A 12,830-nucleotide genomic window follows, 5' to 3' on the forward strand; every position below is an offset into this window, starting at 1 on the left:
GCAGCAGCTCTGCTCTGGGCAGCGATCTGCAGATCCCCCAGCAGGGAGCACTGTGCGAGCACTGCAGTTGCCACCCCTTTTTTTGCAGAAAAAGGGGGCAGCACCTTCCATAGGAACCTGCTTTTTGCCAAGCAGGGGCTTCTCAAACTGCGGTTTGATTTCAGAACTCGTATTTCCCAACTAGTACCAGAGTGCAACTGTAAAGCCAGAGGAACAGCCCTTTTTTTAGTCCTAAATTGTATTTGTTTAACATGACCTCTGGGCCTACTACAGACATAAGTCTACTGGTATAGGCACATCTGGTCATTTCCCAAGGATTTAGCTTTTAACCCTCCTCTTCAAGAACATACAAAGGAACCCTCAGTGAGCCCAAATGAGATGCAATAAGACTTAGCTAAACCTGTCCTCCAGCTATCATGTTTAAAGGATTATCCCTGCATGAATTTCCTCACAATTAGCATTTTTGTCAGGATACCATTCATAAAAATACCAACGAGATACCACTTTACACTACCAACAAGAGCAATATGTTCAATAAAATGGAACACAAACCCCAACCTGGTATAAAAAAATCAATTCTTTTAATTTATTCATTGTCTTTGATAGTGATATATTGTTGAATATGGAGAGCCAAGTGGTCTGCTCATCCCTTCTGCTTTTAACATACTCATTTTCGGACTATTCCACTCTATTAAACATAACTTGAGGAAAATAATTACTTGCTTGCTTTGAGAACTTCACAAGAACCACAGAACGAAATAAAGATGGGAAAGCCCAGCAGGACACCTGACTAACATTTGTAAAGCAACAGAAGCAGGCAGTTTACAGCAGGAAAAAAAATAAAGATGGAAAATGGAAAGATTAAAAAAATCTCATGCCAGTTTATATCCCACAGCACACAGCAGTCTGGGGAGCTGTGCTTTGCCGTTTACAGCAGTGGATCTAAGAGTCCAGAATTCATTTCAAGCTCTGCAACTGACCAGCTGGATCTGCAAGTCACCGCCTCTTCAATGCCACAGTCTCCCATCCATAAAAATGTAGATGATTATAGAGAACTTTCTTGTAGTCCCCTGAAGCCATGTGCTGTGTTAAAAACTGTGCCACAATTAAACACTACAGTCACATTTCTATCACCAACTGCAAATTTATTCTTCTTTAATTCTTGGGCAAGCACTGAACAGCAGTTCTGAATAACAGAGTTAACAAAAGCAATAATAAAGAGAATGTGAGTACTTACTGTCACTAGGGGTGCCTTGCTCTAATAAAAACTGTTGTCCTTCATTCCACTGCCTCTCCAGAAGCTGTTCTATGCTGGTTGCTACTGGGGGCAAATTCTCCCCGCAACTGTTCCCTGATTGATCATAGCGAATCTGCAAGCTGCTTGCAGGGGATCTGTGGAAAATATTGCAATTTATTGGATAAAGAAAAGGATGGAAAGAAATGTCTTAGTATGAGCCTGTTGCCACTTCTTACCTTTTGTCAGCCCTTAGCACCTACAGATCTTACACTTCCAAGACAAAGTTAATTCATCAAAATCACTAAGACCTCCTGGTTCTCGCTGCCAAGGCTTTAATAAAAGAAAGATTTCATATTTCACAGCCTGAGAATTTACACTGAGAGAGCACATAATAACCTCTCCTGCACACAACCTAGCATTGCACCCAACTGACAAACAGCGCTGTATGACATTATACAGCCCATACTTCTGCAGCAGGAAACCAGTGTACACGCATACGTACAGCATCTGTCTGCAGAACAAACAAACAAAATCCTCAAACCTTGCCCAGAGAAAATGAAGAAAATAAAACCAATGTCTGGAAGTCAGGACTTCCATGTAGAAAGGCCAAATATAATTCCACTGCTCAACCTCTGGAAAGAATGATGTAAAACTACATTTTTGTGGGACTGTATGAGAATATTTTGCAAGGGATGCAAGGAAAGGTAAAGTTCTCCTCTGTCATCTGCACACTTAATTTACTACCTTTTTTTAGTCATGATCACATAGTTCAAAGAATAATCCCTTTGCCACATCTTCTGTCATTCAGGAGCACATTAAATGTTCAGGTCCTGCAAGAAGGCTTCTGTTACATTGGCTGGGGCAAAATTTAACCTTTGAGCAAGGCCAGGTGTCCAGTCTGGTCTCATGTGTGCATGGTCCCATTCCTCAAACAGGACCACAGCCCATTAAAGGGTGCTTCGGTGAGTTTGGTTTGCTGTTGTTTTGGGAGGTTAAATCAATTCTAGTGCGCTCAGATTCAGGTTCTTATATATTGGTGCCAATGCTACCATCGCAGGATCACAGCTGTACTGTTCTACAGGTAGTGTCAACTTAGCAGCAAGACCACCATGGTCCCAGTACTGGACAACATACAAAGCTCAGGAAATCAGCGTGTTAATTATGATTAGCGTAATAAGCAGTGGTCACAGCACATTAGCTACCTAATGACTGTCAAGCATTTTGCAGGCACCAGAGCAAAGCGACTTTTATGAGGAAAGGTTTTAAGTAGGTGACTTAAGAGCTGTGTAAGTATTTATAAATAATTCCTCTTTTGCATACAGGATGAAAGGAGGAAACCACTTGTTAAAACAAAAAGCCCTGGTGAATGGGTAACCAAGGTAGTGTTTTTTGACAAGAGATGACAACTCAACAGCATTGAACAGTTCAGCAGAGACATGGCAAAGCCAGCCTTAAAACTAGCTGTTTACACGATGTGCCGAAGCGATAAGGAAGAGGTTTATGCAGAAACATTCTGAACAGATGTACTACATGCCACAAAACCATACACTTAAAAAAAAATTAAGTAAAGAAGGGATCCCCACAAAGCAAAACCAGAAAACAAATAGAGAAAACCACCACAACCTCCCCAGCAACTTCTTTCTCTGTATGCATGCTTTTGAAGGGTGCATAATGCCACTCTTAACAGCTTGCAGGAACAAAACTCTTGTTTGGCTTAGGACTGTTTCCTATCCACTTCATGGAGGTAGAAACAAAAGCAGCATGTGAGTGTATAACCTCTGCAGTCCTGTAGTGGAAGCCCATATAGAAAGAGGAGGTTAAAAAAGAAATGCAGATTTTCATGTTTGACAGTATTAGTCAATCCATCCTCTCATCCTCTTCCAGCTGACTGCCCACCTCAGCCTTTAGACATGGCACAGTTCCTGCATACCAAGATTGAGTGCTTGTTTTAAATAGTATTTGATCATAGTTTCCAGCAGGATTATAAGGGTGCTGTATGCCTAAGTCTGGATGCCGTCACTGTTTCATGCTTTCACAATTTGGGATAGTTATTCGTATTCTTCCACTATTAATTGTAAGCAGTAGTGCACATAGATACAAGCACACAAATTTCAGTTCAGGCGTTACATAACAGAGTTTTAACTCTAAGGTCAAACACAGGGTAAAAGAAGTTGAAGTGCTGCCTTGGGAAAAGCAGTAATTCCTTTACAAAACAGAAAGAGCTCTCATTACCAGCTATAGTTATATTTCTCATCTATACTACAGGTTTAAAGATGACAGCTTCAGCATCAAGCAGTATGGTTTATATAGGGATACAAAGATGTAACAGTATGGATTTGAAATGACCGTGCAGCTCGTGAGTCACACGTCCTTCTCTGAAGAGACTGCGTCACGAACAGCCAACAGTTGTTTCTGCAAGTGTTTTTATTTTAAGCAACTATTTGAGAAGTAAAAGGGCTCTCTCAGAGCACTGAGTTATTTATATGTCTCATAAGCTTCAAAGGGAATAGAGGCAGGACACGCAGTAATAACAGATAAAGCAGGTAACGTTCAGAGTCACAAAGCTTTCTGATCACAGATTTTAAATTCAGCTATTGATTCGTTATAATCCAGATTTTAACTACTCCCAGTTACTGGTTTGACTGGGGAATGCAGGCAGTTACCACATACATGTCGACGTGTGTGCGATCTTCCCTAGCACACAGCCCAGGTGTGTAATCTGCTAACGGAATGGGTAAGCTCTCTCATTTTTCTTCCATGCTGGGTATTTCAGACGCTTCCTTCTTTCAGTTCTGGCACTGCAGCAGTGGTTTCTCCCACTTGCTTTCTGACTTCTTTTTGAACAACTCTGCTGTCAAGCAAAAACCATCTACTCTCTGCAAAATGATACAGCTTCCATAAGCTGAAGCAAGCTCTGCATCTGTGGACTGAGATGGCCTTTGTATCATACAGCTTTCCTTTGCCACTCCCATCAAAACCAGATTCACTTTGGCCATGTTATAAATACTGAATTGTGCCTACCCTAAGTATACACTCCACAGAAGCACCACATTTAAGAAGTTTACCTTCCCAAGTATTGCAAGCCTAAAGACAACCTGGGCCTGTGTCAAACCCAGTGCAGCCCAGGGCCTTTGTGCATTAACTAAGGTGGCAATAACAAAATGGCCATAACAAGTACACATAAGACGACTACTTACTATGCAGTGAAACTGTCACTTGCTAATTGCTGAATGTTTCCTTTTACAAAATTCTCTCTCCTTGTCTATATAATATATATACACACACAACCCCCAGCAGGTCCCTTATTTGTCTGAAGACTTGTATGCTGAAGCAAATCTAGGTATTTATACTGCAAACACAGTCCAAACTAACTTGTAGATTTACTGCTTCAGTAGCAACACGTACTGGAAAGCTAAAAAGCCAGTCCATGACTGGGTAACAACACCTAACAATTATAATGGATATTCTCAGTCCGTTCAACAAGAAGTCTTCTGATTAATTAAGGAACATAATACAAAATCAACACCACCAGGCACGTACATTAAATGATCTAGTTTGGAACTACTCATAAATTACTGCGATCCACACATGCTATAACAATCAAATTCATTGTTAAAATGCTCTGTGTAACTACTGTATTTTCAGCTGCCCTAAGATCCTTTACAACATAAAATCCCTGTGGTTAAAAAAAGTACTAACACTAGAAAATCTAATTCATATTAGATCCAGTATGGAAAACAAAGCCCTTTAAAGACTAGGAGTCACTTAAATACAGAAGATATGACTGAAGTATTTTAAACACAGTATTGAAATTTTAACAGCATGTGTTTGAAAACAAAGTAGAATTCTTATGTCACACTTCTGTAACAGAGATGAATTGCAGCAGAACAAAAAAAAAGTTTGGTTTTTTTTTTCCACAGAGGTTTGTTGCACATTTTGAAGTTGGGAGGGAAAAGGAAGAAAATATTTGTTTGAAGTTTTTCCTGATCTTTAACTTCTCAGACCATCTTGTCCCTGTAGCTGACTTACTCTAAGTATTTGGGATTTTTTTGCACATAGAAGAAAAGTATGACAATGGTAATGACTGTGAGGAGGTGAGATTAAATGATAGATTTTCAGGGACAGATAAATCTCTCTAAAGCAACGTTCCTTAAGCAAAGTCCTTCATTTGTAAACCTAATTGCCGGTGATACAAAGGTAAATTGCAGCACACTTTTAGCTATCTGGATATATTAAGGTTGAGGTTTTTTAGACAGATGGATCTCTATAAAAAACAATGTGTGTACACTTGTGTGTCTGTATACACACACGCATATATATATGCTTTTAAAGCACTTATATATCACCAGAAAAAAAGACTGCAAAGTTCCCAAATCTTAAACCATTTCCTCTGCTGGCCCTCTCCAGTGTAAATAACGCTTACCGTGGTGAGAGACTTCCTCTGGGTGAGCCTCCTCTGCCAGCAAGGCTTCGGCTGTTATCTCCGAGATCTTGATCTGCAGTGTAAATATTTCACAGCTGATAAATCGACTCTTCTTAGATAACAGTTTTAAAGCTGATGCAGATATTTGGAAGACGCCTTAAATCTCGACTTCCATCTGCAGTTACCGCCAAAGTCTGAATACGTAACTCGTTTAAGATTGCTGAACTGTAGCATGTAAGGTGTTGTCCTTACACATTTCTGAGGCTGTACGAGGCCATGGATTATGTTCACTTCTTTCATTCCTTTCAGTTTTACAGCACAGAAGCGTGGTTTGCATTTGCAGTACCCTCCCCTCAGCCACTTTTAATTTGTACGGTGAAAGTAATGAATCACAGCTGTGGACAGCTAATCTGTATGCTTATCACAGCAAATCCTGATGCTCTGTATTTTTTTAACGCTTTGCATCCCAACACAACCCATAAAACACAGAGGGCGTTAAAGTTGCCGCTGCCGCCTAACAAGCAGGCATCAGTGCACGTTTACTGCAAACTTTATGAACGCGTGTAATTCACTAATTCCTAGTTATAAGCAGAAGCCTAGGAAAGTCCCTGCCTAAAAAGGTAGTAAAACAAACAAAAAAAGGCCTCATTAAATATACGAAAACGTTTTGCTTGGAAGGACTCAAAAGGGTTATTTTCCCTATGGCCTCTCAATAAAATAACCCTATCTGCCCCCTTCAAGGTTGCCCTCCCCCTATTCTGAGTCAGGCGACCTCCGACCTCTCGGAGGGCAAAGACATGACTGATCCATTCTTGGTAAACTGCTAAACTCATTCCCTTCCCCCAAACAGGCATGACTACTACGACATGTCAACAAATCCTTACGGAGGGAATGAAACAAAGCAAAGCCAGAGGCTCATTACAGCCGCCGAGGAGAGCCAGGGTACAAAGTGCCAAGCGGCGAATATTCCCAGGCTTATGCAACGCGCACAAGTTCTCTGGCGGGATCTCTTTCACACGCACTTGGGTGCGATGCCGTTTCATGAATTATGCAAATCGAGCTTTAAACTACCCACGGCAGAACCCGGAGCCGCGTTACTCTCCTTGCAAAGAGCCGGGAACCGAACACATCCATCACAGAAGTCACAGGAGACATTGTTGCATTCCTGCCTGCTGATGGCTCTGCTTAAACATTTACATTTCAGACACTAAGAAAGAAAAAAAGGCAGAACACTCCGCGCTGCTCTGCGGGACAAGCCAGAGTGTACCTCCGACACCGGGAGGTCTCCAGGCGGACCTTCAGTACCGAGCGCTGCACAGAGTTCCAACCCAAAATCTGACACTCTCTTTCAACATCTCGGGGTGTGTATCAAGTCGCCAGTTCGTGAGCAGCAGCGGGAGCTTACCTGCTTGGCTGTTTTCAGACTGAGATATAAGTGCTGCCACGGTTGAACTGGGGTTCAGCCTACTGCCGTACATGTGGGATGGAGGCAGACCGAGCGAAGATCCAGGGAGGGTGTTTGCCTGCAAGAAATCAATTACAACTTGAGTCCGCTTTTAGGAAGGGGGAGAAACGCTAAACACACTTTTAAAGAAGCCTTCCCAGCGCACAGATCTCCTATTAGGTTTTTAAACACTGTAGGTATTTAACAAAGGAAGCACACTCTTCCATTTGTGAGTCCTGAAATAGAACTGCAGCACTAGGAAAATACGTCAGGTTTTAAAGTGTGTTTTACTTGTTGTTGGCAAGATCTGTTCATAATAAAAAAAGTATTCTAATGGAAAAAAAAAATGACTGCAGCAAATATTAAAAATACCTAAGCTGCATTTTAAAAGGAGCAGAGCAGGACAGGCAGAGTTCCCTGCAGTTCTGAAGTATGTACTCAGTGCTAGGACTTCGTAGCGTGGCGAGCATGTGGTTATCCTTCTAATTATTTAATCTTATTAAACCATTTACAAAATAAGGGCAGGTAGACAACAGATGTCTCACAAATGCTTGGGTTCCTTACATCACAAGCCGGCTGTGGAGGTCAAAAGGTCCAACTTTCAGCTCTATAGTTTAACTACACAGAGCCATATTTCCTTTGCTCTGCTCCATCATTAGTAAAACCTGCACACTATTTTGTTACTTCCTATTTTGATAGACTTGGAAGCCTGGTGTTTTTTTGTTTTGTTTTGTTTTTATTTTAAAGAAGGCAAACAGCCATTACAAGTATGTTTTCTATACAATAGGGGGGCTCACCGAATCACAGCTTTGCTCTGACCCCATATAAGGAACTGTATTTTTGGCAGTTGGCCAGCTCTACTTATTGAAGAGCTCCCAAAGTTTGTGTTCATTCATGTTGCTAACCACAATTCTGAAGGTCTCTGCTGGGACTTGTGCCAAACAAGCGAAAATGAACCCTTAAACAGATGAAGCTAAGGAGACTGGCCAAAATCTTGCATAATCCAACGCAATAAAAATACCTTCTTCCTTGGCTGCTTACGCTTTCTCCCTTTCGAAGAAAAGATCTGTGTCAAATGCCGAGTTGCAGAGACAGGCAATCAAAGGGAAAAAACACACAGAACTATGGCTGCTCGTTACAAAGGCATCCTCCTACCTGATAGAAATACTCTTGCAGACCAAAGAAAAAGCTGCAGTGTGGGAGGGGGAAGGGGAAAAAAGAAGTCAAGATGCACAACTTGTGCGATCGCTGCTTTAAAATGAATCTTTTAGGAAAATGTAAACAAAGGAAACTGCTTTTTAAAGAAATGGGCAGAAAAAAGGTGAAGAGTAAGGAACTCAATTTGTGGGACATTTTGACATGTGTAACTGCACACAAGAGACAGGGGAAAACATACTGGTTATTACAGCAAAATATTACAGAGTATAAACTATGTCTCTGGAAAGAATCACACACTACCATTAAGTTTTGGCTTTCAGCCAACATATTAAACTTGATGAATGGACTTTTATGAATTCACACAACTGTTTTCAATGATGCTTTATTTACTACATACTGGTGAGAAATTGTGCTTGAAACTTGCTTTTCTCTACTGTCACAAAGTTAGCAAAAGCCACAAGTGGTCAATTTCTTCACGTTTTTGCAGGCCTGTGTATGACTGCTAGACACAGAACCACACTTTCACATCGACTCTGGATGTTATTTCTTTCCTCTTTTTTTTCCCCTCTCCCTCTAAAGAGCTGTGTGTCTTTAGTAGAATTAATCTGAATTATTTGTAAGCCTTAACAGCCATGCAGGCACTTCCACCCACCCAGGCACCATGTTAGCTCATGGAAATCCAGGATGGATGAGTGCTGTGACACCGATGCATGCAGCAAGGGCACGCAGCTTCTGCTTTTTTCCTTGGTAAACTTCCGCAGCATGAATCCAACTCGGCTACATCATTCACTAGCAACCTGCAGCTCTTCTCCTCTCAGAAACAAAACCAATTTCAAAACCAAGGTAGTTTTTGGTCAAATATTATCACTGAAGAAACATCACAGAATATAATATTACTTATCCATTATTTGCTTTCACATCTGAGACTAGCAATGTGGAAATACATCTACACTTTTGTTAAACAGCCTGAAGTTCTGAGTTATACTAATATTGTTTGTGCTTTGCAAGAAACAAACAAGCAAACCCAGAAGTAACACCTACCAACACCAGGTTCTCTTCCTACAGAAGACTTCTCTTAATTCTAGTAAGTGCACTGGTTATGTTTTACACAGATGCTGCTATCCTTTGAGGAATTCACTGTAAGGCTGCTTGAAACCGCGCTACAGCAACTGCCTATCACTTTGTGGTGGCAGGGCAACTACAATCAGCAAGGAGAACGCGTGTTTATTTGACTGAGACATACCCAACGAGCTTTAAGAACTTTCTAAAAGTATCCACGTATCTCGAAAGGAGTTGCTAAAGTCTGCAGAGCAATCATCACATCACAAAACAAAAGACATCAAAGGAATTAAGCCAAGTTTGCTAAGTGTCTTGATATCCCAGATCAAAAGACTTAGCCTGACTTCAACAATACCCAAGAACTTTTTTTTACAAGCAGTGGTTCACCCTAGACTTCACCCATTGAAACTAATGGTAAGGGTGTCCTCCGACAAGTCGGAACTAGTGCCATCCCACCTATCCTATCCACGGGGGAAAGCCACATTAATCAAGTTGTTCAAGTAAGCTGGAGGTGAGGAAGAAAATCCCCCAAATCCAATTTTTAAATTGCAATGCAAAATGACAACATCTGTGAAGCTTTCTTACGCGTGTGATGCCTTCCTCTGACAGTGAAGAAGGGCTGGATGGGTGCTGCATTTATTTGAAGGTGAAATAGGAGCTTCATGTTTCACTTACAGGCGAAACAAGCTGTAGCAAGCATGTATTAAAAATGCACAATCATCCTGTCAATACATATTAAGGTCATGTTCTAAAATGCAGAACTTCTAAAGCTGTAGGATTCAGTGTTTCAGCTGATTCCATTTAAACGGTCACCATGATACATCATCAAAACAGAGGAACTAATAAAATAAAGAGACTGCTAAGTATTTATTTTGAAAAGGCAGCAAATGTTCCTGAAACAATTGGAGCAAAAGGAGTTTAAGTCCACGTAGAGGTATAGAATACACTGCTTTCATTTATGGCACGTTCAATAAATCAGTAAAGCAATAAGCAGCAGAGCAGCACAGAAGGAAGATACCCTGTAATTCATGGGATGCCCCAGTGCAGTAAGAATAAATGATTGATATTTGATTGATGCTCAGAAACACTTCCTCTACTGCAAGAAAGACAGGGCAAATATATTCTTCTAAATAAAGAACAAGACTTGCACGTTAACTAAACTTAGCTTGTACATATAAATGTCCTTTGAAATACTGGAAGTGGTTTTCTGCTTGTATCACACTAAAATGGTCCTTTACTGAACAGTATGACTAAAAGATTCCCAAGCTGACACTTGTTTGCATTCATAGTTGGATGTCTACTTCTGTTTCCAGGGAAAACAGTTTCTTAACTTCAGAAAATAGAGGTTCTTTAAAGAAAAAAACTGAATGGAGACATAGAAGACCACACTTAGCTGTATGGAATGAGACTAGGTTTCAAAAACCTTTGAGAGTGGCTATTCACCCACTCCTTGCAAGTTTTGTGCTATGAAATATTTTCTGATAACAGGCCTCATTTCTCTCTCAGCTCCACAGCAGCAAGGTTTTAATACTGGGTGTGTGATGAGAGATGAAACCAAGTGTGAACAACTTTCGGGTCCCATGAGTAGGCTGACTGTTGAAGCTGTCAGGTTCAATTGCATCATTCCACTTTATTCAATGCCCCAAACTGCTCCCTAATTGTTAGGAGCTTAACATATTCAAACCCATTGTTTAGGCTAATGCCGAAATGCCTGCAGTTGAGTTTCCATAAAGAAAGGGGAGGGATTTAATTGTAGTTAAACCATTACTGAACTCTCCTCCTTTTGTGATAGGGCAACAGGGACAGCTACAACAGCCAATTCCAAGACAGCTTCTTCATCAGCTTTTCACCAATCACCACCCCTTTCCCCCTCTGCTTTAAACCCAGTCACTGCTATATTGTAGCTCTGCCTTGTATTATAATGCTTTACAGTTAGTGACAGATCACCCAATTACCTACTTGAACCAAGACCTATTTGTCAATAATAATTTTAAAGGTGATCTTTACCTCTTGTTTAAAATAAAAGCATGCCATTGCATTGTCTATAACCTTGAAGCATGAGTGCCAGACTGGTATGGGGTCATGCCATTTACCAGTCCTCCTAGGTTCTTCATCGCAGCACAATGCTGAAACATAAAACTATTTCTTGTCTCTCTTAACACTAAATAAAGAAATCAAGAGATAGTGCCAGTAACTATTACTTATGGCCAACAGCTACTGTAAATAGTATAAAGAAAAAAAAATTATGCAGATTAAGTTTAAAGCTAATCTTTGAGTTTTCTGCTATACTTCTGGGATGTTACTAATGCTTTCCATGCAGTTTTCTAGCTTCATGAATATGGAGGTGAATTCAAGCATTCAACCAAATAATAACACCACCTTACTTCATCTAGAAGCTTTTTTAAGCTGATGGATTTTGGTCAATGGCCAGCAACATTTCTCTGAACAATGTCCTACTGAAAATGATGGTGAAACGGAAATCTGCACTACAATTCATTGAGCTTACATAAGCAAATGTACTATTGCTACCTGCACCACACTAACCACAGATGAATAAAATACATTCATATTATGTATTCATATATAAATTCATTTCTTCTCTTGAGAGGTGGAAGGAGCTGCCTATCAAATGACAGCAGCAAAAAAACCACCCTAGCCTTGTTTCCTAGCTTAACTTTCTACCCCTAGAATTTTTAAGGCCAGTTACGCTATAGGGAGAGGGTAACAGTTGCCTTTTCTTGGGCACTGAATGCACCAGGGAGACTGAGCTATTGCTTCTTTTTATTCTTGCACTACTTCTGTTACCACCTTTATGTGGGGGAACCACTCTCTGAATTGTTAGCTGTTGATCAGCATGGCAGCAGAACTCCTCAGAAGCTAGGCAGGCTACACCTAACTCCAGCAATACAACCAAATCTCTAGGAAGCCCAAGAGGATGTTCTGTCCCATCAAGAGCTTTTCATGCATTGTTTGCTGCAGCACAACTATTTCCACCACAAATATGAAGTCTGCTTAGAAATCTAATCTAGACCTGTCTCCATTTAAAAAAAAGTGGCATCTAAATTCCTGTTTATTTTTCCAGGTGTCTGGTTTAGTTGAGGCAATTATTGAGGCAGGAATTATTAGATATGTAGCTAATTTTATTTCCAGCCAGCCTCGCCCACGACTATCTACAAATGACTCAGAGTTGGGTTCGAATTCAGTCAGGAAAATCTTCACAAGGATGCTTATGGGAAATTCATTCATTGAGGAGGATCAGCAAAATGGGAAAACTCTAGCCACAAAATGGCTTTGCCACACTTACAAAGAGGCAGCCTGGAGCCCTAGGGAAAGTCTGTGCTACTCGCTGTGGTGGAGTAGAAATTTCAAGATAGCCCCTGGCTCCTTTGTGGCAGTGCTGGAACTGCTGGGCCGTTGAGAGGCTGCTAGATGTTCCCAGGGTGCTGGGAAGGAGGCACACGATCTCTGACTGGTTCCTGGTTCCTCTTGGCACAGAGGTTTGCAGAGGT

General features: G+C 40.9%; 1 protein-coding gene across 4 annotated transcripts in view; it reads right to left on the reverse strand.

Moving 5' to 3' along the window:
* Window positions 1–12,830, reverse strand: part of MLLT10 (MLLT10 histone lysine methyltransferase DOT1L cofactor) — a 124,672-nt gene that overhangs the window by 10,946 nt on the left and 100,896 nt on the right. For all 4 annotated transcript variants that reach the window (XM_064162520.1, XM_064162523.1, XM_064162521.1 and 1 more), the window contains 3 exons: window positions 7,066–7,183; window positions 5,661–5,733; window positions 1,238–1,392 (listed from right to left, as the gene is read on the reverse strand). In XM_064162520.1, the coding sequence (XP_064018590.1) occupies window positions 1,238–1,392; window positions 5,661–5,733; window positions 7,066–7,183 (346 nt within the window). The remainder of the gene's footprint in view (window positions 1–1,237; window positions 1,393–5,660; window positions 5,734–7,065; window positions 7,184–12,830) is intronic.

This window comes from Pogoniulus pusillus, chromosome 23 (genome assembly GCF_015220805.1).
Source record: "Pogoniulus pusillus isolate bPogPus1 chromosome 23, bPogPus1.pri, whole genome shotgun sequence".
NCBI lineage: Eukaryota > Metazoa > Chordata > Aves > Piciformes > Lybiidae > Pogoniulus > Pogoniulus pusillus.